The sequence below is a fragment of the Phyllostomus hastatus genome, unplaced genomic scaffold (assembly GCF_019186645.2).
Source record: "Phyllostomus hastatus isolate PE091 unplaced genomic scaffold, TTU_PhHast_1.1 phas_contig_29, whole genome shotgun sequence".
NCBI lineage: Eukaryota > Metazoa > Chordata > Mammalia > Chiroptera > Phyllostomidae > Phyllostomus > Phyllostomus hastatus.
Window position 1 is genome coordinate 3,105,907 of NW_025333835.1, and position 20,951 is coordinate 3,126,857.

Sequence of the window (20,951 nt, forward strand, 5' to 3'; positions counted from 1 at the left end):
TTGTAAGAGAAAGAAAAGAGTCAAGATTCTGGCTGGTCCTTTGGGTAAAACAATTGGGGCAGCAGTGGTGAACCACATACTTTAGGAGGATTTCCCAGAGGACCTGTGAACCACCAATAATGAGGTCTCATTTATGATTATCTTAAGCAAGTCTGATTCAGTTGCCCCTGGCTCTGCACCCTATTAGAGACCTCCCTGCTAATGTCTTCAGGGTTTGGGGCCTGAACAAGAAAAATGAACCAATAATTTATTGAGATGGAGAAGACTATGAAGAAGCTGTTTCTGTGAACATGATGGATACCAGTGGACAGAGAAATCAAGAGTTCAGTTTGGAACATGTTAAGTCAAATGCCTATAAGAAATCCAAATGCAGACATCAGGCAATATGGTATCAGTGTAGAGCTCAAGGGTGTTCAGGTTAGACATGTAAACTTAGAAGTTGTCAGCCTATGAATGGATTTGAAAGCTATGGGACTGGATAGCATCCCTTGCAGAGTGAGTATATGGAAAATAAAAGGCCTGAGGATTGAGCACCAGAACACTCTAACACAGATGAGAAAGATGAGGAGAAACCAGCAAAGGAAACCAAAAAGTATGGTGTCTCAAGAAGGATGGCATGATCAGATATGTCAAATGATGCAGATAGGTCAAGAAAGATAAGGACTGAACTTGTTCACTGTAGCAACGTAGAGGTCATAGATACTTTGATAAGAACTTTTTTTTAAACTAAGAGTGAGGAGAACTCCAAAAATCTTTCATGAGGAAGTCTGGCTATCTATTTTGGTATTCAGTAAATTTAGCATTTTGATCACATTTTCAGTTGGCAGCTTCGCAAAGAGAATCTACAAAGCATAAAGTCACCATTAAAAATGAAAGCATGAGATTGAATGACCTTAGCAGTGTCTTTCCATTGGTATGGAAATCCACTCTGGGCAAGAAGTAATTTCTAAGAAGTTTATGTTGGGTTCTAGCTGATGAGGAGGAGGCATAAGTGAAACCTGTTAGGAATATCAGTCAAACAATCTGTGACTATTATGCAACCTTGGACCCATTGGCATTTTGTATAATGTATACCCAGTGTACTTGGAAGCAGGTAATCTTCAGGGTAGGAGCAAATTACAGTTATGAAGGGAAGTCAGGGGTCAGCCGATTGCCCAGCTTGAGAAATTTGGCCAAGAAATGAAACAAGGAATGAAGAGTGAAAAAAATCAGGAAACCAAATTTAGTAAAAGGAGATGTAAAGAGGGGCAACTTACACTCTTTAAGGCCATTGGGTGAGTTTTTAAAGGATGTGGGGATGGGGAGCCAGTTTGAGAACTAGACTAAGAGTGATATAGACTAAGAGTAACTTAATTTACTTAACAATTCTAATTCCTCCTCACATCTGTGTGACTTCATGAGGTAATACCTCATGAGTGAGTGAGAATAATAAAACACTTTATTATTTAAATTGGGAGATAAATTGAAAATGTAAAGCAGGTGCTTTCCAGATGAGATTGACATATGTTCATGGCTTTCTAAATTACCACACCTTCATGATTCCTTGAACATATTTTTTTACTTGGAATATTATGTGACATGATTCCACAGAGGTGGTGGGTTGTAGACAGTGAACCATGTAGTAGTTGTCCATCTAAAATAAAAATAAGCTTAGATATATGTGATATTTTCCCTATAAACTTGCATTTTATTGCTGCTAAAGAGTTGATAGTATTGTGCTTAGGATCTTTCAAGCAGACCTTCAAATAATTCTTATTGAAAGAATGAAAACTGTGAGTTTCACTTTTTATTATATTAGTGAAGTTATAAGGCTTAGAAGAAAGAACAATCTTTTTAAAAAAGATTTTATTTATTTTTTAGAGAAGGACAGAGGGAAAGAAACAGCAATGTGTGGTTCCATCTTATGTGCTCCCTACCAGTGATCTGGCCTGCTCCCCAGGCATGTGCCCTAGACAAGGAATCAAACTGGCAGCACTTTGATTCACATACTGGCACTCAGCTACTGAGCCACACCAGCCAGGGCACAGCCTGTTTTTTTTTAATGGTAAAGCACAGTGGTTAAGAGTATGCATTTTTGGACATAGTAATATTTGCTTAGTCTGACACCTACCAAGGTCTCCAGGGAAAAACCCACATACCAGCTTACATCCAACTGCTATTTTCCTGCAAACAAGGATTATTATAGGTCTGTGTTCTACTCCTGAAGAACCCAGAAAAGATACTATGAAGGCCTTGTTGATAACAGGACACACAGGATAAGGAAGTTCTCTCATACATATCCGTAATCTCGTCCAAGTGAACTTGTTTTTGGCTGTAATGCCTAAAATGTGATGCTAGCATCTTGGATCTGGCTGGCAGAGATAGGCACATGGCTGTCAATGGAAAAATAGCAGCAATAGGGTTGTGATTGTTATTTGGCTGTTCACTGGTATTCTGACGACAACTACACGCCAGCAAACCCTCTTAATATATTTCCACTCCTCTTGCTATATAGTGGAAATCACTCCCTTATTATTTAAATTTGGGTGTACCACAAACTGGCTTTGGCCAATGGAATGTAAGTAGGGATTATGTGTGTCATTACTGAACAGAAGACTTTGAAAGCATAATTTGCCATGTTTCCTTTCCTCTACCATGTTAATTGTGGAAGCTCATATTAAGATGGAGCCTCTATCAAGAAAAATATAATAAAAGGCATCCAAACTGGAAAGGAAGAAGCAAAACTGTCATTGTTTGCAGATGACATGATAGTGTCTGTAGAAAATCCTATAGACTCCATAAGTGAATTTGGCAAAACAGTGGGATACATATTCAGTATTCAGAAATCAAAGGCATTTTTGTATATCAACAATGAAATATCAGAAACAGAAATCAGGAAAAATATTCCATTTGATAGAGCAACAAGAAAAATAAAGTACCTAGGAAGAAACCTAACCAAGGAGGTAAAAGGCCTGTACTCAGAAAACTATACAATACTAAAGAAAGAAATTAAGGAAGAAACAAACAAATGGAAGCATGTACCATGTTCACGGATTGGAAGAACTAACATCATCAAAATGTCCATACTATTTAAAGCAATTTACAAATTCAACGCAATCCCTATTAAAATACCAATAACATATTTCACAGATATAGAAAAAACACTTCAAAATTTACATGGAACCATAAACAACCCTGAATAGCCACAGCAATTTTGAGAAAGAAGAACAAAGTAGGAGGGACCACAAGACCTGATAACAAACTGTATTATAAGTCCACTGTAATCAAAACAGCTTGATACTGGCATGAGAACAGACACATAAATCAATGGAACAGATTAGAGACCCAGAAATAAACCCAAGTCTCTATGGTCAAGTAATATTTGACAAAGGGGGCAGGAGCATAAAATGGAGTAAAAATTGCCTCTTTGACAAATGATGCTGGGAGATTTGGACAGCTACATTCAAAAAAAAAAGAAGAAGAAGAAGAAGAAGAACCTTGATCACCAACTTACACCATACACAAAAATAAATTCAAGGTGGATAAGCCCTGGCTGGTGTGGCTCAGTGGATTGAGCATGGGACTGTGAACCAAAAGGTCACAAGTTCCATTCCCAGTCAGGGTACATGCCTGGGTTGCAGGCCAGGTCCCCAGTAGAGGATGCTCAAGAGGTAACTGCCCATTGATGTTTCTCTTCCTCTCTTTCTCCCTCCCTCCCCCTCTATAAAAAACTAAATTAAAATTTAATTTTAAATTCAAGGTGGATAAAAGACTTAAATATAAGTTGTGACACCATAAGAGTCCTAGAGGAGAACATAGGAGGAAAATCTCAGGTATTCCACACAGCAATATTTTCACTGATATGTCCCCTATAACAATGAACATAAAGGAAAGAATAAACAAATGGGATCTCATCAAAATAAAAAACGTCTGCACAGCTAAAGAAAACAGCATTAAAATGAAGAGAACCAACTGTGTGGGAAAACATATTTGTCAAGGATACCTCGGACAAGGGTTTGATCTCCAAAATATATAAAGAACTTACACGACTCCACTCTAGGAAGATAGACAATCCAATTAAAAATGGGCAAAGGACTTCAACAGACACTTCTCTAGGGAGGACATACAGAGGGCCCGGAGATACATGAAAAGATGCTCAGTGTCACTAACCATCAGAGAGATGCAAATTAAAACCACAATGAGATACCACTTTACACCAGTCAGAATGGCCATCATAAAAAAATCAACAGACAAGTATTGGAGAGGATGTGGAGAAAAGGGGACCCTAGTGCCCTGTTGGTGGGAATGCAAACTGGTGCAACTACTGTGGAAAACAGTATGAAATTTCTTCAGAAAACTAAAAATGGAAGTGCCTTTTGACCCAACAAATCCACTGCTGGGATTATACCCTAAGAACCCTGCAACACCAATCCAAAAGAAGCTATGCACCCCAATGTTCATAGCAGCACAATTTACAATAGCCAAGTGCTGGAAGCAACCTAAGTGCCCATCAGTAAATTAGCGGATAAAAAACTATGGTACATTTAGACAATGGGATACAATGCAGAAAAAGAAAGTAAAAGCTCCTACCCTTTGTGGCAGCATGGATAGAACTGGGGAGCATTATTCTAAGCGAAATAAGCCAGGCAGTGAAAGACAAATACCATATGACCACACCTCTAAATGGAACCTAATCAACAAAACAAACAAGCAAGCAAAATATAACCAGAGAGAATGAAATTAAGAACAAACTGATAGTAACCAGAGAGGACAGGGGAAGGGATAATGGGGGGAAAGGGGGAAGGGTTTTCAGAAACATCTGTAAAGGACACATGGACAAAACCAAAGGACGGTAGGATCAAGGGTGGGAAGTGGGGATGGCTGGGGTGGATGGGAGTGGTGGGAGGAAAATGGAGACAACTGTACTTAAACAACAATAAAAAAAGTTAAAAAAAGATGGAGCCTCCACCAGCCTTAATTCCCTTAGATGGGGAGTACTTCCCTGCCAACCTTGTATTGACATACAGCATCATAAGAAATAAACTTTCATTATTTTAAGCCAGTGAGATTTTGAGGTTATTATTGCAGCATAACTTTGCCTATCTCTTTTACATTTAGTTTTAATTATAATTGACATACAATATTATATTAGTTTCAGATATACAATATAGAACTTTAAAGGTTGAGTGGTGAATGATTAATTATAATAGGCTTAATAAGAATAATAGGAAAGGAAGTGGACAGCAAACATCTTGGTTATGAAGACCAAAGAATAGCTGAAGGAGGTTATAGGGTAAAGCAAGGGTGATTATTATTGTTAATTTTACAATGAGTTGTTCAGGATAATATATTTGACTAAGTTAAGAAAGAAATTCTGTTGCTGTAACATTTGAAGTAGTAATGTCCTTGAGTAGAACAGAAAGAAGTACAAAAGTGGAGGATTTACCTTAGATAGAAACAAGGACACTTTATTCATTGCAAGAAAAGAATAGCTATAGATACAGGTGCAAGAAGACTGGTAGATGGGGTGTGGTTTACCATCTTCTGATTTTTCTACTCTCAGTTACATAAGTAGCTGGGTTATCAACTAAAAGAGGAATGGGAAAGATGTGGGAAGTTTGAAGACAGAGAAGGAACAAAATCAATACCTGTGAAACTTGGTGAATTCTAATGGCCAGCATCAGTGGTCCAATTGACACAATTTTGAATTTAAAATGAGACCACAGAATAGGTATTTTTGAGGCATTCCAGCTACTAGAGTATGTCTAAGGCAGCTGGTTAGGATTTTTCCAGGGAAGTAGGACAGTGAGAGTGCTATAATAGAAGTGAGGATGAATGTGAAGGAATCTAAGCCAGGTAAGGAGTGAATTGAATATATGGTAAGACAAGGAAGTGTGAAAATGTAGAAGAGTCAATGTGATTGAACAGCTCTTATAGTCAAAATACTAGGAGGAATGAGCTGAAATTGAAAAGAGTTTGAATCTGAGGTTATGACTGAGGTATAGTTATAATCTGTGGATGGGTGGGGAGGATAGGTGAAAGAATACTTTAAAGAACTAAGAGGTCAAGATATGAGAAGTACCATTGTGTGGATATTTAAATCCCAAAGAAACAGAAGAGGAGTAGCAATAGAGACACAATAAATTAAATGCTACAATATAGGAATAAAGAGTAGAGATCTGGAAGCCAACTGATAACAGCAAGGAAGGGTAAAGCTTATACAGTAGCCTGATGGCATGAACTTCAAAGAAATTAAGTAGTTTAGGGAAAGAAGAGGATAATAGTTTGTCAGTAGTAATGGAGAACAGGAAAAAATGCCTCACCTCCAGACTTAATGGCTTAGGATAAGAAAGCACTATCTTTGAGGATTTCAGTTATAACTGGAAAAAAGGATGAAAGAAGAGTATACTGAAGAGCTTGAAGATGTAGCTGATTTTGCTCAAATGGACTAAGAATTCCAGGGTTCACAAAGGAAGGATATAAAAGAATTGGGGAGTGGGTAGCATATCAGATCAAGGGACTTTCTGAGCCTAATGAGGATGGTTTTCATGATTAGGAATGACCTGAGGGCCTTAGGTTTCTAGCGAGTAAGGTTAACAGAGATGTGGGGTATAATAGGAATAATGCCCACAGCGTCTTAGGCAGATTGTGTTGATGACACTATGATTTGGAGGAGAGAGAAACGGGATCCACCAGAAAGGTAACTTACCTAGAAGGAAGTTATCAGGAACGTGAAGAATGCACTGAGTCTCCTCTTCAGTCATACAAATTGTGTGTTGAGGCTACTGGAGATCTGTAGGAACTGAAGCAGTTTCATTGGTAGACTTGAGTGAAATAGTTCCCCTAAAAAGAAATGTAGAAATGGAAAGGAGAGGGTTAATTAAAGTGATATTCTAGCAATGTAAGAATACAAAAGTAGTTGGCTTCTAGAGTGGTATATAAAATATTACTCTTCCTTTAAAAAATTATAATCTTGGTAGTCTAACATACTGGTCAAGAACATGAAACTTGGAGACAAATTATCTGAATTCAAATAAAATCTCTAAGAGCTGTGTGACTTTGGGTAAATTTCTTGACTTCTTTGTGCTTACTGTATTTCTCTGTAAAATAGAAATTATAATAATAGTACTAACTCATAGGATTAAATGAGTTATTATTTGAAAGTTAATATTTGTGAAGTTCTTATAGATGCACAAAATTACTATTAAGATTTGCTTTTGTTGTTTTTTTTATCTAAAGCAGAGTTTGACACAAAGTAAGAGCTATATAATCATTTACCTTTTTTAAAAATTTAAGTCATTTTTGTTTTTCAATTATAGTTGATATACATTATTATATTAGCTTCAGGTGTACAGCCTAGTGATTAGACATTATATAACTTACTAAGTTGTCTTCTGATAAATCTTGTACCCATCTGACACAATACATAGTTATTAGAATATTATTGACTGTATTCCCTCTGCTGTGCTTTATAACCCCATGACTATTCAGTAATTGCCAATTTGTGCTTCTTAATCCCTTTACCCTTTTCACTCATCCCCATAAGCCCCCTTCTGTCTGGCAACCATCAAAATGTTCTCTCTATCTATGAGACTGTTTCTATTGTGCTTGTTTGCTTATTTTGTTTTTTTCATATTCAATTGTTGATAGATATGCATTTAATGCCATTTTATTGTTCATATTTTAATCTTTTTTTTCCTTTCTTTTAAAGGAGACCCTTTAACATTTCATGTAATACTACTTTGGTGGTAATGAACTCCTTTAGCTTTTTCTTGTCTGGGAAGCTCTTCATATGTCCTTCAATTCTAAATGATAGCTTTGATAGGTAGAATAATCTTGGTTGTAGGTCCCTGCTTTTCATCACTTTGAAAAGTGCATGTCAATCCCTTTTGCCCTGCAAAGGTCTGTTGAGAAATCAGCTGACAGTCTTATGGGAACTCCCTTGTAGATAACTGCTTTTCTCTTGCTGCTGTTAAGATTTTCTCTGCCTTTAACCTTTTGTATTTTAATTATGATGTGTCATGGTGTGGGCCTCTTTGGGTTTATCTCTCTTAGGACTTTTTATGCTTCCTGGACTTAGGTGACTATTTCCTTCACCAGGTTAGGAAAGTTTTCTGTCATTATTTTATCAAATAGGTTTTTAATTTTTAAAAAAGATTTTATTTATTTTTAGAGAGAGGGCAAGGGGGGATGAAAGAAAGGGGGAGAAACTCAATTGGTTGCTTCTCATATACACCCCAACTTGGAACCAAACCTGAAACCTGGGCATATTACCTGATTGGAAATGGAACTGGCGACCTTTTGCTTTGTGGGATGATGCCCAACCATCTGAGCCACACTGGTCAGGGCAGGTTTTCAATTTCTTGCTTTCTTTTTTCTCATTCTGACACTTTAATGATGCAAACGTTGGTATGCTTGAAGTTGTCCCAGAGGCTCCTTTACATGATCCCCCCCTCATTTTGGGGGGATTGTTTCTTCTTTTTTGGTGTTCTGATTAGATTTTTTTTTGCTTCCTTATTTTTCAAATCACTGATTTGACTCAATTTCATCTACTGTACTGTTGATTCCCTGTAAATTATTCTTCATTTCAGTTCGTATATTCTACATTTCTGACTGGTTCTTTTTTATGGTTTCCATGTCCTTTTTTATGCTGTTGAAGTTCTCACTGAGTTCATTGAGCATCCTTATAACCAGTGTTTTGAACTTTGCATTTAGTACATTGCTTATCTCTGTTTTGTTTAGTTTTTTTTTTTTCTGGAGTTTTGTTTTGTTCTTTTATTTGGGACATGTTTCTTTGTCTCCTCACTTTGGCCACCTCCTTGTGTTTATTTGGTAGAGTTGCTACATCTCCTGGGCTTGGTAGAGTGGCATAATATTGTAAATGTTCTGAAGGGCCAATGGCACAGCCTTCACATTCACCCAAACAGGGCATTCCAGGTATACCCCCCCAACCATGTGGGCTGTGTACACCTTCCTGTTGTAGCTGAGCCTTGATTGCTGTTAGCATATCAATGAGAGGGATTTACCCTAAGGCTGATTAGCTGCAAGGACTGGCTGTGACCACTGACTACTAACCCCTGACCACTGTGGAGGATCAGCAGTGCAAGGGCCCACCCCACAGAACAGGACAGGGCTCTGGTGCCCACTGAGTCCACCCCTTGACTGTGGCTTCTGCAGGTGATTGAGTGGTGCTTCAGTGTGATCTGAAGTTGTCCATTGGGTGCACTGGCTCTGGAGCCTCCAGGGTTTTGCAGGCCAAGGTCAGCTGCCACCTATGTTCTCCCTGGGGCCACTTCGCATGAACTACAAAGCAACCTACAGATGGAAGATTGAGGTACCCAGGCAAGGCCACACTGTGTGAATCAAGGCTTGCTGGTACTAATGCTGGCCCTGGGTCCATCTATTGTGAGGCCAGATGCTGCTTGTTTGAGAGATTTTAGGGAATTTTGAAGTGTGAGCCAAGACAGACCATTCATGTGGAAAAGTGACTGGAAACAGTTTAGAAGGGCCTTCAGGTTGGGTTAGGCAGGGTCTCAGGAAACCACCATGGTGAGGAGAGTAGCATGAGCCTGGTTGATGGAAACTCAGATATGGTGCCTAACTGTTTGGCTCTGTGGACAGCAGAAGGACTCAGTAAAGGAAGAAGGGTTTCTGCCAGTACTTCTGTCTGACAAAAGCTACCTCCCAGCTCTCACTCTGATGCCAGATAGTTCAGTTTCTCTCCATATGTCCCTGGTGCTTTTCAAGCTGCTGCCCCAGCACTGGATCTCGGAAGGAGTGAATCCAATTAAGTCCATGTATGAGCCCTTTTAAGAGGAACTGTCTGGGACTCTAGAAACCCTCTGTCTGCCTCAGCCTCAATCCCCTCTGATATTTACAGCCAGAAATTATGGAGACTTATTTTCCTGCCACTGGAACCTCAGGCTGGAGGGCCTGGTGTGGGGTTGGGGGGCTTGGTGTATGGCTGGGGTCCCTCACTCCTCAGTGGGGACCTCCACAGCCAAAATATCCCTCCCAATTTTTACCCATCACATGTGGGACCAATTCATTCTGCATCTCTACCCCTCTATCCAGTCTTGCTGTGCTTCTTCTTTAAATCCCTTGTTGTAGGACTTCCATTCAGGTAGATTTCAGGTGGTTATGAATTATAGTTGTACTGCAGTTTAGTTGTAAATTTAACATGGTTGTTGGAGGAGGCAAGCACTGCATTTACTTACACTGCCACCTTGACTGGAAGTCTAATTGTTTACCATTATAATCAACTGAGAGAACTAACTTAAAGTATAAATATGCATTTTCGAGATCATTAGGTAGAATTAAGGATAAAGTCTATAATCATAAAGCCCATACAAAAGAGCTAGAGAGAAAAATCAGATTTGGATTTATTAGCATTAATCTGAGGTAGTTTGTATGTTAAGCAGAAAGGTCATAGGTTAACAGCATAAATAGAATGAATGGGCTCAGTATCAGGGAAGACATCATAAAGGAGGCAAATTTGAAGTGAGATTTGGAGGAAGGAAGGGACATGAAGAAATGAGAAAGAATCATAAATTCTGAGGGGTGGTTATGACCCTGTGCTGAGTAAAGTTCTCAAGATTTCTTTATTTCTGGATAGATTTGAGTCTCCTGACTTAGGAAACAATTTAACTTTGCTGTTCTTTTCTTTTTTACTTAGATACCAGGTTTCAGCCTTTTATGTTTTTGTTTTTGGAAAACACATGCAACTAGTATATCAGTATTTTGCATTTAATGAATCTTTAGGAAAGATATTTACTGATTTTGCAGATTTCATTGTAGAAGCTTCCTTATACATGCCTTACTGTATGGTAATGTTTCAATTGTTTTGGCATACAAAGTTTATCATGACTTTTATGATTGCAAATATTCACAAGTTCTATAAAATTTAACTAAGATTTTTTAAAGAATGTCATTTAAATAAAAACTTCATATGTTCAAATGTTAATAGGAGATAACAATTTGAGAAGTATTTAACAACATTAAATTTCTTTGATTAACCATGCAGTTTTGTATGATCTCTTTTGCATAGGAATGAATTAGCAAATTCAGATACTCTTGTTCCTAAAGATGCTAATGTCTTTAACTATGCCAATTTAGCTTTCAATTTGCTGTGTTGGTAGAGGAAGGAACACTTTTTTCCCATCTTTCAAAGGAGAAAAATATCTACCCCTTCATCTTAACAATTACTCCTAGGTATAACAGAGGTAAAATATGATTTTAAAGTTGCATAGGGCTTACTCAGGCCAGAATATCACTGACAGGAGAGCTGTATTTTCTACAACCTATACCCAAGGCAGAAATTGCTAATCCAGTTTGCACTGTTTCTGCCTGATTCTGGCTACAGTTTTAGAATCCATTTCATTACAGTAGTGGAAGTACCAGTTACTAATCCATAGTAATTAATTACTCATTAAGTATGTCAGTTACTGTGCCAACCATGTTATATATATTACCTTAATTATTACAACAGTCCTGTGAGGTTTTACAGCTGAGTACACTGGTGACCGAAGAAGTTAAGAAACTTCCTCAAGATTATAACACTAAAAAGCAGGAGAACCAAAATTCAAATACGGTTTTACTTTCCTCCAAAACTCTCTTACTTAACTACCGTAGTTTAAGTCTTGAAACTAATGATGAAATGTCATTGCCATTCCTATGAGGTATTTGGCAATTAACTTTCTTTTGGGATCACTAAGATGTATGAAAAGAAAAATGAAAACTGAAATATTATCAACATTGATTATTTTGTAGGTGTAAAGAAGGTGAACTAAGAAAGGGAAAAAGGCACAGAAAAATGTCAGGCAACAAAGAAAGGAAGAATCAACAAGCTCCTGAAGAAGGTGAAAAAGCAACCTTTAGAAATAAATAATGAAAAGATAAGCAGCAACAAAAATGTACATGATAGGATAATTGTGTTAAAGTCATAAGTTAGTAAATAAAATAATAGAAATAATAGAAAATAAATAAGAAAATTAGAATATTGGGAAGCTTCTATATTTCTCCAAGAAAAATTTATTCAGTGTTTAGAAAAGGCATAACAACCTGAAAATGCAGGTCTGTAATGAAAATTCATCAACTATAATCGCTATATTGTTATGGTGGCAGTATAATTATAAGATATGTGATGGTGATCTGGATAAAAACAATTGGTACAGTCAAAATATTTATACTGTTCCATAAAGAAACAGGTATTAACATTGCAGTAGGATATTTTGAATTCTCTATTATTATGGCATTTGATTTGGTTTGGTTTATAGCCAGAAAGGGAAAACGACCAACCCTAAATTTATTTATGAAAAAAACATCACATATTTTATGACTGAGTAAAAAAACATGACTTGTTCGCTTTTAAATTTTTATTATGTATGTTATTCCTTTCTCTAGCTCTGGCTAAACAAGACACATCTTCATTAACTGATGCTGTAGAGCAAGTTGCAAAGCAACAACAATCACAAACATCAGAAATAGAAAAAAACAAAAAAATTCTGTATCATTTACAGGTAACTTGTTTTTATACTGTTTTCTAAATGAGTCTTCATTTTCTTCAAAATTAAATTAAATTGGTAATAGGAAAATTATTGAGGATATTTAATTTTGGGACTCAATTTAATACCCATATTTTTTTATTAAAGCTTTCTTTTTTTTAAATTTTAATCATTGTTCAAGTACAGTTTTCTGCCCTTTACTCCCATTCCAGCCCACCCACCCATTTCTCCCCATCTCCCTCCCATTTCCACCCCCCCCTAGTTTTTGTCCATGTGTCCTTTATATTTGTTCCTGTAAACCCTTCCCATTCTCCCCTGAAATTCCTTCCCCTCTCCCCTCTGGTCACTGTCAGCCTGTCCTCTATTTCAGTGTCTTTGACTATATTTTGCTTGTTTGTTCGTTTTGTTGTTTAGGTTCCTGTTAAAGGTGAGATCATATGGTATTTGTCTTTCACTGCCTGGCTTGTTTCGCTAACCATAATGTTTTCCAGCTCCATCCATGCTGTTGCAAAGGGTAGGAGCTCCTTCTTTCTTTCTGCTGCATAGAATTCCATTGTGTAAATGTACCATACATAGTTTTTTGATCCATTCATTTACTGATGGGCACCTAGGTTGCTTCCAGCATTTAGCTATTGTAAATTGTGCTGCTATAAACATTGGGGTGCATAGGTTCTTTTGGATAGGTGTTTCAGGGTTCTTAGGATATAGTCCCAGCAGTGGAATTGCTGGGTCAAAAGGCAGATCCATTTTTAGTTTTCTGAGAAAATTCCATACAGTTTTCCATAGTGATTGTATCAGTCTGCAATCCCACCAACAGTGCACTAGGGTTTCCTTTTCTCCACAACCTCTCCAACACTTGTTGTTTGTTGCTTTGTTTATGATGGCCATTCTGACTGGTGTGAAGTGGTATCTCATTGTGGTTTTAATTTGCATCTCTCTGATAGCTAGCAATATTGAACATCTTTTCATGTGTCTTTATATCCTCTGTATGTCCTCCTTGGAGAAGTATCTGTTCAAGTCCTTTGCCCATTTTTTAATTGGGTTGCTTGTCTTCTTAGAGTGGAATCGTGTAAGTTCTTCATATATTTTGGAGATTAAACCCTTGTCTAAGGTATCATTGGCAAATATGTTTTCTCATACAGTTGGTTCTCTTTTTATTTTGATACTGTTTTCTTTAGCTGTGCAGAAGCTTTTTATTTTGATGAGATTCCATTTGTTTATTCTTTCCTTTATATCCCTTGCTCTAGGGGACATATCAGTAAAAGTGTTTCTGCATGAAATATCTGAGATTTTCTTGCCTGTGTTCTCCTCTAGGACTTTAATGTTGTCACGGTTTGTATTTAAGTCTTTTATCCACCTTGAATTTATTTTTGTATAAGGTGTTTGTAAGTTGGTGCTTGAGTTTCATTTTTGTGCACATAGCTGACCAGTACTCCCAACACCATTTGTTGAAGAGACTAGTTTTACTCCATTTTATTTTACTGCCCGCTTTGTCAAATATTGATTGAACATAGAGATTTGGGTTTATTTCTGGGCTCTCTGTTCTGTTCCATTGGTCCATGTGCCTGTTTTTATGTCAGTACCAGGCTGTTTTAATTAAGTGGCCTTGTAATATAGTTTAGTGTCAGGTATTGTGATCCCTCCTACTTTACTCTTCTTTCTCAAAATTGCAGCAGCTATTTGGGGTCATTTATGCTTCCATATAAATTTTTGAAGTGTTTGTTCTATGTCTGTGAAATATATTATTGGTACTTTAATAGTTATTGCATTGAATGTGTAAATTGCTTTTGGTAGTATGGACATTTTTATGATGTTAATTCTTCCAATCCATGAACACTGTATATATTTCCATTTGTTTGTGTCTTCCTTGATTTCTTTCTTCAGTGTTGTGTAGTTTTCTGAGTACAGGTCTTTTACCTCTTTGGTTAGCTTTATTCCTAGGTATTTTATTTTTCTTTTTGCTATATCAAATGGGTTTTATTCTTGATTTCTGCTTCTGCTGTTTCATTGTTGATATACAAAAATGCCTTTGATTTCTGAATACTGAATATGTATCCCACTGTTTTGCCAAATTCATTTATTAGGTCAAGCAGTTTTTTCGGCTGAGTCTATAGAATTTTCTATATACACTATCATGTCATCTGCAAACAGTGACAGTTTTGTTTCCTCCTTTCCAATTTGGATTTTATTTCTTTTTCTCCGCCTTTTTTTCTTTTTCTTGTCTGATTGCTGTGGCTAAAACTTCCAGTACTATATTGAATGGAAGAGGTGAAAGTGGACAACCTTGTCTTGTTCCTGATCTCAGTGGAAAAGATTTTAGTTTTTGCTAATTGAGTATGATGTTGGCTGTAGATCTCTCATATATGGCCTTTATTATGTTGAGGAATGCTCCCTCTATCCCCACTTTGCTGAGTGTTTTTATCATAAATGGGTGCTGTACATTATCAAATGCTTTTTCTGCATGTATTGACATGATTGTGAGTTTTTTGTCTTTGCTTTTGTTTATGTGAAGTATTACATTTACTGATTTGCAAATATTGTACCATCTTTGCATTCCTCGGATGAATCCCTCTTGGTGATGGTGTATGATCTTTTTAATGCATTGTTGGATGTGGTTTGCCAATATTTTGTTGAGAATTTTAGCATCTTTGTTCATCAGCAATATTGGCCTGAAGTTTTCTTTCTTTGTTGTGTCTTTATCTGGTTTTGGGATTAGGATGATGCTGGCTTCATAAAAAGAGTTTGGGAGTCTTCCATCTTTTCAGATGTTTTTTGAAAAGTCTGTGAAGGATAAGGGTTAGCTCTTCCTTAAATGCTTTGTAGAATTCTCCTGTGAAACCATCTGGTCCAGGGCTTTTGTGTGTTGGGAGTTTTTTTAATTACTTCTTCAATTTCTTTTGCTGTTATTGGTCTGTTCAGGCTTTCTGCTTCTTTTTTCATTGAGTTTTGGAAGATTATATTTTTCTAGAAATTTGTCCATTTCACCTAGGTGTTCAAATTTCTTGGCATACAGTTCTTCGTAGTAATTTCTTACAATCCTTTGTATTTTTCTGGTATCAGTTACAATCTCTCCTCTTTCATTTCTGCTTCTGTTTATTTGGGTCTTCTCTCTTTTTTTCTTGATGAGTCTGCTTAAAGGCTTGTCAGTTTTGTTTATCTTTTTAAAGCAACAGCTCCTGGATTCATCCATCCTTAGAATTGTACTTTTAGTCTCTATGTCATTTAATTCTACTCTGATCTTGGTTATTTCCTTCCTTCTGCTTGCTCTGACCTGTCTTTATTGTTGTTCCTTGAGTTCTTATAGATGTAGGGTTAGGTTGTTTGTTTGAAGTGTTTCTAACTTTTTTAGGTGAGCCTGTATAGCTATGAAATCCCCTCTCAGGACTGCCTTCACTGTGTTCCATAAGTTTTGGGTTGTTGTGAGTTCATTTTTACTTGTTTTCAGAAACCTTTTGATTTCTGCCCTAATATCATTCTTGACCCATTTACTGTTTAATAGCATGCTATTTAATCTCCACGATTTTAAGTGTTTTGGGTTTTTTCCTTGGGGTTGGTTTCTAGTTTCAGTCCCTTGTGATTCGAGAAAATGCTTGGTATACTTTCAATTTTCTTGAAGTTGTTGAGGCTTGTTTTGTGTCTTATCGTGTGGTCTGTCTTTGACAATGTTCCATGTACATTTGAAAAGAATGTGTATTTAGCTTCTTTTGGATGGAGGGCTCGGTATATATCAGTTAAGTCCATTTGATCTAGGGCATTGTTCAATGCCACATCTTTGTTGATATTTTGTTTGGAAGATCAGCCCATTTTTGATAGTGGGGTGTTAAAATCCCCCACTATAATTGTGTTGCTGTCAATATCTTTCTTGAAGTCCTCTAAGATTTTCTTTATGTATTTGGGTGCTCCTATGTTGGGTGCATATATATTTACAATATTTATTATGTCTTCTTGGTGGGTTCTTCCCTTGAGTATTTTGAAGTGACCTTCTGGGCCTCTCTTTATGGCCCTTTTTTTGAAGTCTATTTTGTCTGATATGAGTATTGCTACCCTGGGATTTTTTTTCTTGTCCATTTGCTTGGAAGATTTGTTTCCAGCCCTTCACTTTCAGCCTGTGTAGGTCTTTCATCCTGAGGTGGGTCTCTTGTAGACAGCATATGTGTAGGTCATGTTTTCTTATCCATTCAGCTATTCTATGTCTTTTTATTGGAGCATTTAATCCATTTATGTTTAAGGTTATTATTGATAGGTACTAATTCATTGCCATTTATGTACCTGTGTTCCTCTCTCTCTCTTTCTTTTCCTTCCTTTCCTTAAAGCAGTCCCTTTAGCATGTCTTGCAGAGCTGGTTTGGTGGAGGTGTGTTCTTTTAGACTTCTTTTGTCTGGGAAGCTTCTTATTTAGCCTTCTATCTTGATTGAGAGCCTTGCTGGATAAAGTAGCCTTGGTTGCAAACCTCTGGTTCTCATTACTTGGAATATTTCTTGCCATTCTCTTCTGGCTTGGAGTGCTTCCACTGAGAAATCAGCTGCTAGCCTTATTGGGGCTCCCTTGTATGTTACTTCCTATTTTTCCTTTGCTGCCTTTAAGCTTCTCTCTTTGTCTTGAAATTTTGCCATTTTAATTATGATGTGTCTTGATGTGGGCCTCTTTGGGTTCCTCTTGATTGGGACTCTCTGTGCTTCCTGGATTTGTGTGACTTTTTCTCTCATCAAATTAGGGAAGTTATCCATCATTACTTTTTCAAATAGGTTTTCTATCCCTTGCTCTTCTTCTTCTTCTTCTTCTGGTATCCCTATTATGCGGATATTATTACATTTCATATTGTCTTGCATTTCTCTTAATCCCTATTCATTCTTTCTGAGCCTCTTTTCCTTTTCTTTCTCTTTCTGGGTGTTCTTTTCTACTTTTTCCTCCAGTTCGCAGATCTGATCTTCTGCTTCATAGATCCTACTTTTCATTCCTTCTACTGTGCTCTTCGGTTCAGAAATTGTATTCTTCACTTCCTTTTGGCCCTTTCGATAGTTTCTATTTCCTTTTTCATGCTGACATAGTTTGCAGTGAGTTTGTTGTAGCTTTCCTGTAGTTTCTGGTAGCTCATTGTGAGCGCATTGAGCTTCCTGATAATCATTTCTTTGAACTCAATATCTGATAGTTGAGTTGCCTCTATTTCGTTTAGCATTCTTTCTGATGCCTCCTCCTTTCCCTTCATTTGGGGATTATTTCTTTGTCTTTTCATTGTTCGTGAGACTGCTCTTGTTAGCTTCTGTTTCTTAAATTGATTTGTTCTGGTTCCCTGGGTTTATGGTGTGAACTTCTGTGGTAGAATACCTGTGACATTCAGTGGTGCCGTCTCCTTCGGGTATCCTGGTGTTCACAGCTTCCCCATACTCTTTTTTTGTGATCAGTTGTAGGAGTAAGGCAAAATGTTTTAAGACAGCAAGGGAGTATTCTATGATATTTACAGTCGCAGCCAGTGCGAGGTCAGATTCTGAGGTAGGGTGAGAGTAAAGAATAGTAAATAGATGTAGTGTGTAAGAGAATAGAGTTAACCACTACAGTAATAGAGTTCGGGAAACCACGAAGTGGGCTGAGATCTGGGAATGATGTTGTGTAGTATTTACAATTGTATGGAATAGGTCTTATTTACAGTAATATTAGAACAACAATCATATGGCCAAATCTATGAGATCTAGGTAACAAGAATGGAGAGTATAGAACCTTGGGTAGTGTTCTAATGGAATACAAATGAAGGACAGTAAATTAGCAATACACTATGGATGAGCTAACAGGGGAAACCTATCAAATGATACAGTATACTCAGCCAAACAAAGAAGACTATGCAGAAATAAGAGGAATCCCAAAATACTAGTAAAATAAATAATGTAAGAATAATGAAAAAAGGATAAGACAAATTTGCAGTAACTTGCAGGTTCAAAAAAAAAGGGGAAAAAAGCAAAAGATGGAATGAAGAAAAGATAAATTTGGAAAGGAAGGAATAACACTATGATGAAAGGAAGAGAAGCATAAGGAATTGAGAGATATAAAAATAATAAGAATTAAAAACTAAAAAGTTACTTAAAAATAGATAAAATTAAACAATCAGACAAGAACAACAACAACCACAACAAAACCTCTTGTTGGTTTCTAACTGGCCAAATCAGTTTTTCTGGTCTTGCTGACTTCAGCAGGCTGAGGGGCGATTGGAATGCTTTTCACCCTTCTCAATCAGGACTCAGTCAGTCTCTCATGTACTGTCTGTCCCCAGGGCTAGCTGCGTGGTCTCCCCAGAGCCTGTCTGGTGCCTCTCCGCAGGGCCCAGGGTGTGGGTCTGGGTGCTCCCAAGCATGCTCTCTGGAGCCCACTGCTGCAGGCTCCCAGGCTCCGGGATCCCTCAGAGCACGTGTGTCTTTTCTGGGTTCACAGTGTAAGCTGCAGGGATCCCGAGGGTGCAGGTACTTCCCCGGAGTTCACTGCCGTGAGCTCCAAATTCCCTCGGAGCACCCGCACCTTTTCCGTATCCAGGGCTGTGGGGTCTGGGTCTTCCACAAAACCACACTATCTCTGGGTTAGGGGTTCAGGTTCATGGCCAGGCCGCCCTTGGTCACACAGGCTGGGGCACACACTCTTCCCAGAGCTATGCGTGGGTGCTCACAGCCCCTGTGTGATTGTCTCTCAGTCCTCACTCCCCTCTCTGTGCGTTAAAGCAACAAGCCCTCCCCCGGTACTGCTGGATCCTTGTTTGGCTGGGGAGGGAGAGGTTGACCCTGCTCTCTCACCAGTGCCCGGGGCAGACCCGGAGCACCGGGACCTGGGGGCTGCAACCTCCCTGGCCCCTGCGCTGATTCCTGGGCCCTTATTATCCTGAAGTAGCCTCCTTACCACCTGGTTTTTCAATGTCCGGTATAATTTTTGATGTTGTATTTTCATATATGGTATGATATTGTTGGCCCCTTGCTCTGTTCCTCCGTAGATTGGTAGATTGGTTACTTTCTCTCCCGTGCATAGGGGGAAATAGAATCTGCTCCCTCCTACCACACCACCATCTTCCTCTGGGATATACCCATATTTTTATATTTACGTCTTTCTTAATTATTCTCCTATCCCTAAGTGAAATCCAAATGAGTATTCCAGTTTTGTGGAGTATTCTACACACCCAATATACAAATAATCAACAATGTCATTGCGACTCTGGTGTGAGCATATAATACCCAGTGTGTCTCATAGAATTAATTTAAATTCACTTCTATTTTCAGCATTTCCTAAAATGCTGAAATCTAGGGAATGTTAAGTTTTTAAGCCAGTGTTTTTAGAGTTATAGCTTGTGAATTACTAATTGTCAGTGTACATTTCAAATAAATAAGGAACATTCCTGTGTTTATTACATTTCATAATATATTTATAATTCCACTATAGGCAATCTGGAAGCCATATTTGGTTTTTGCATACAGCATAATATATATGAATAATATGTTAATATAGCTTAATATGTTAATATATATTTAGCATAATATGTTAATACAGCTTTAAAAAGCAAAATGGAAACAGTATCTTTACTATGTGGTTTGCAAAAGTTTTTTATTAAATATATCATAGATATGAAAAGAAGAGGTTTCAGAGCTGACTTACCTAGATTGAAAGACAAGATTTACTACTTCCAGCTCTGTGATTTAATTTCTCCATGCTTCTGTTTTCTCATTTTTTAAATGGAGGTAATAATAGGAACTGTCTATAAGGTTTTCATGATCACTAATGAATTAATACTTGAAAATGTTATGTAAGGTATCCTTGCTGGAGCCCCAGCAGATAGTATAGGACTGGATTTTTTTTTTAAAGATTTCATTTATTTTTAGACAGAGGGGAAGGGTAGGAGAAAAGGAGGGAGAGGAACATCAGTGTGTGGTTGCCTCTTATGTACCCCCTACTGGGACCTGGCCTGCAACCCAGGCATGTGTCCTGACTGGGAATCGAACCAGCAACCCTTTGGCTTGCAGGCCGGCTCTCAGTCCACTGAGCCATACCAGCCAGGGCAGGACTGGATTTTGATATTGGCTTTAAGAATATATTAGTGCATCAACAGAGATCTGATGATTATAATATAGTGGTAATATGTATTTCTTATGCATATTTGTATTGCATTAGTCACTGTTAGAAAGGAATTCATATTTACAATAGAATATAATATAAAAATAATATCTTCAGTTTCTATAAAGGAATTTCCTGCAATACTTCTCAACCTTCAAAGAGTTTCACAGATGTTATTTCACTTATGTTGAGGGACTTCTTTCTATTAAGCATGTTGCTGAACATGATCTACTTTTTTAAGTTGCTCATTATCATTTGAAGAAGGAGACAAAGAAGTAAAACAAATAGTTGCAGGGTTTCAGTGTCAACAACAGAGGCATGAGTACAGATTTAACACTGAAGTTGTGATCACAAAGAAAGTTATCTTCGATTGAGTTTTAAAGGACAGAA

General features: G+C 37.6%; 1 protein-coding gene across 2 annotated transcripts in view; it reads left to right on the forward strand.

Moving 5' to 3' along the window:
* CCDC122 (coiled-coil domain containing 122) overlaps positions 1-20,951 on the forward strand; it is a 47,519-nt gene that overhangs the window by 6,486 nt on the left and 20,082 nt on the right. For both annotated transcript variants that reach the window (XM_045839103.1, XM_045839104.1), the window contains exons 2-3: positions 11,749-11,837; positions 12,382-12,497. In XM_045839103.1, the coding sequence (XP_045695059.1) occupies positions 11,792-11,837; positions 12,382-12,497 (162 nt within the window). In that variant the 5' untranslated portion in view covers positions 11,749-11,791. The remainder of the gene's footprint in view (positions 1-11,748; positions 11,838-12,381; positions 12,498-20,951) is intronic.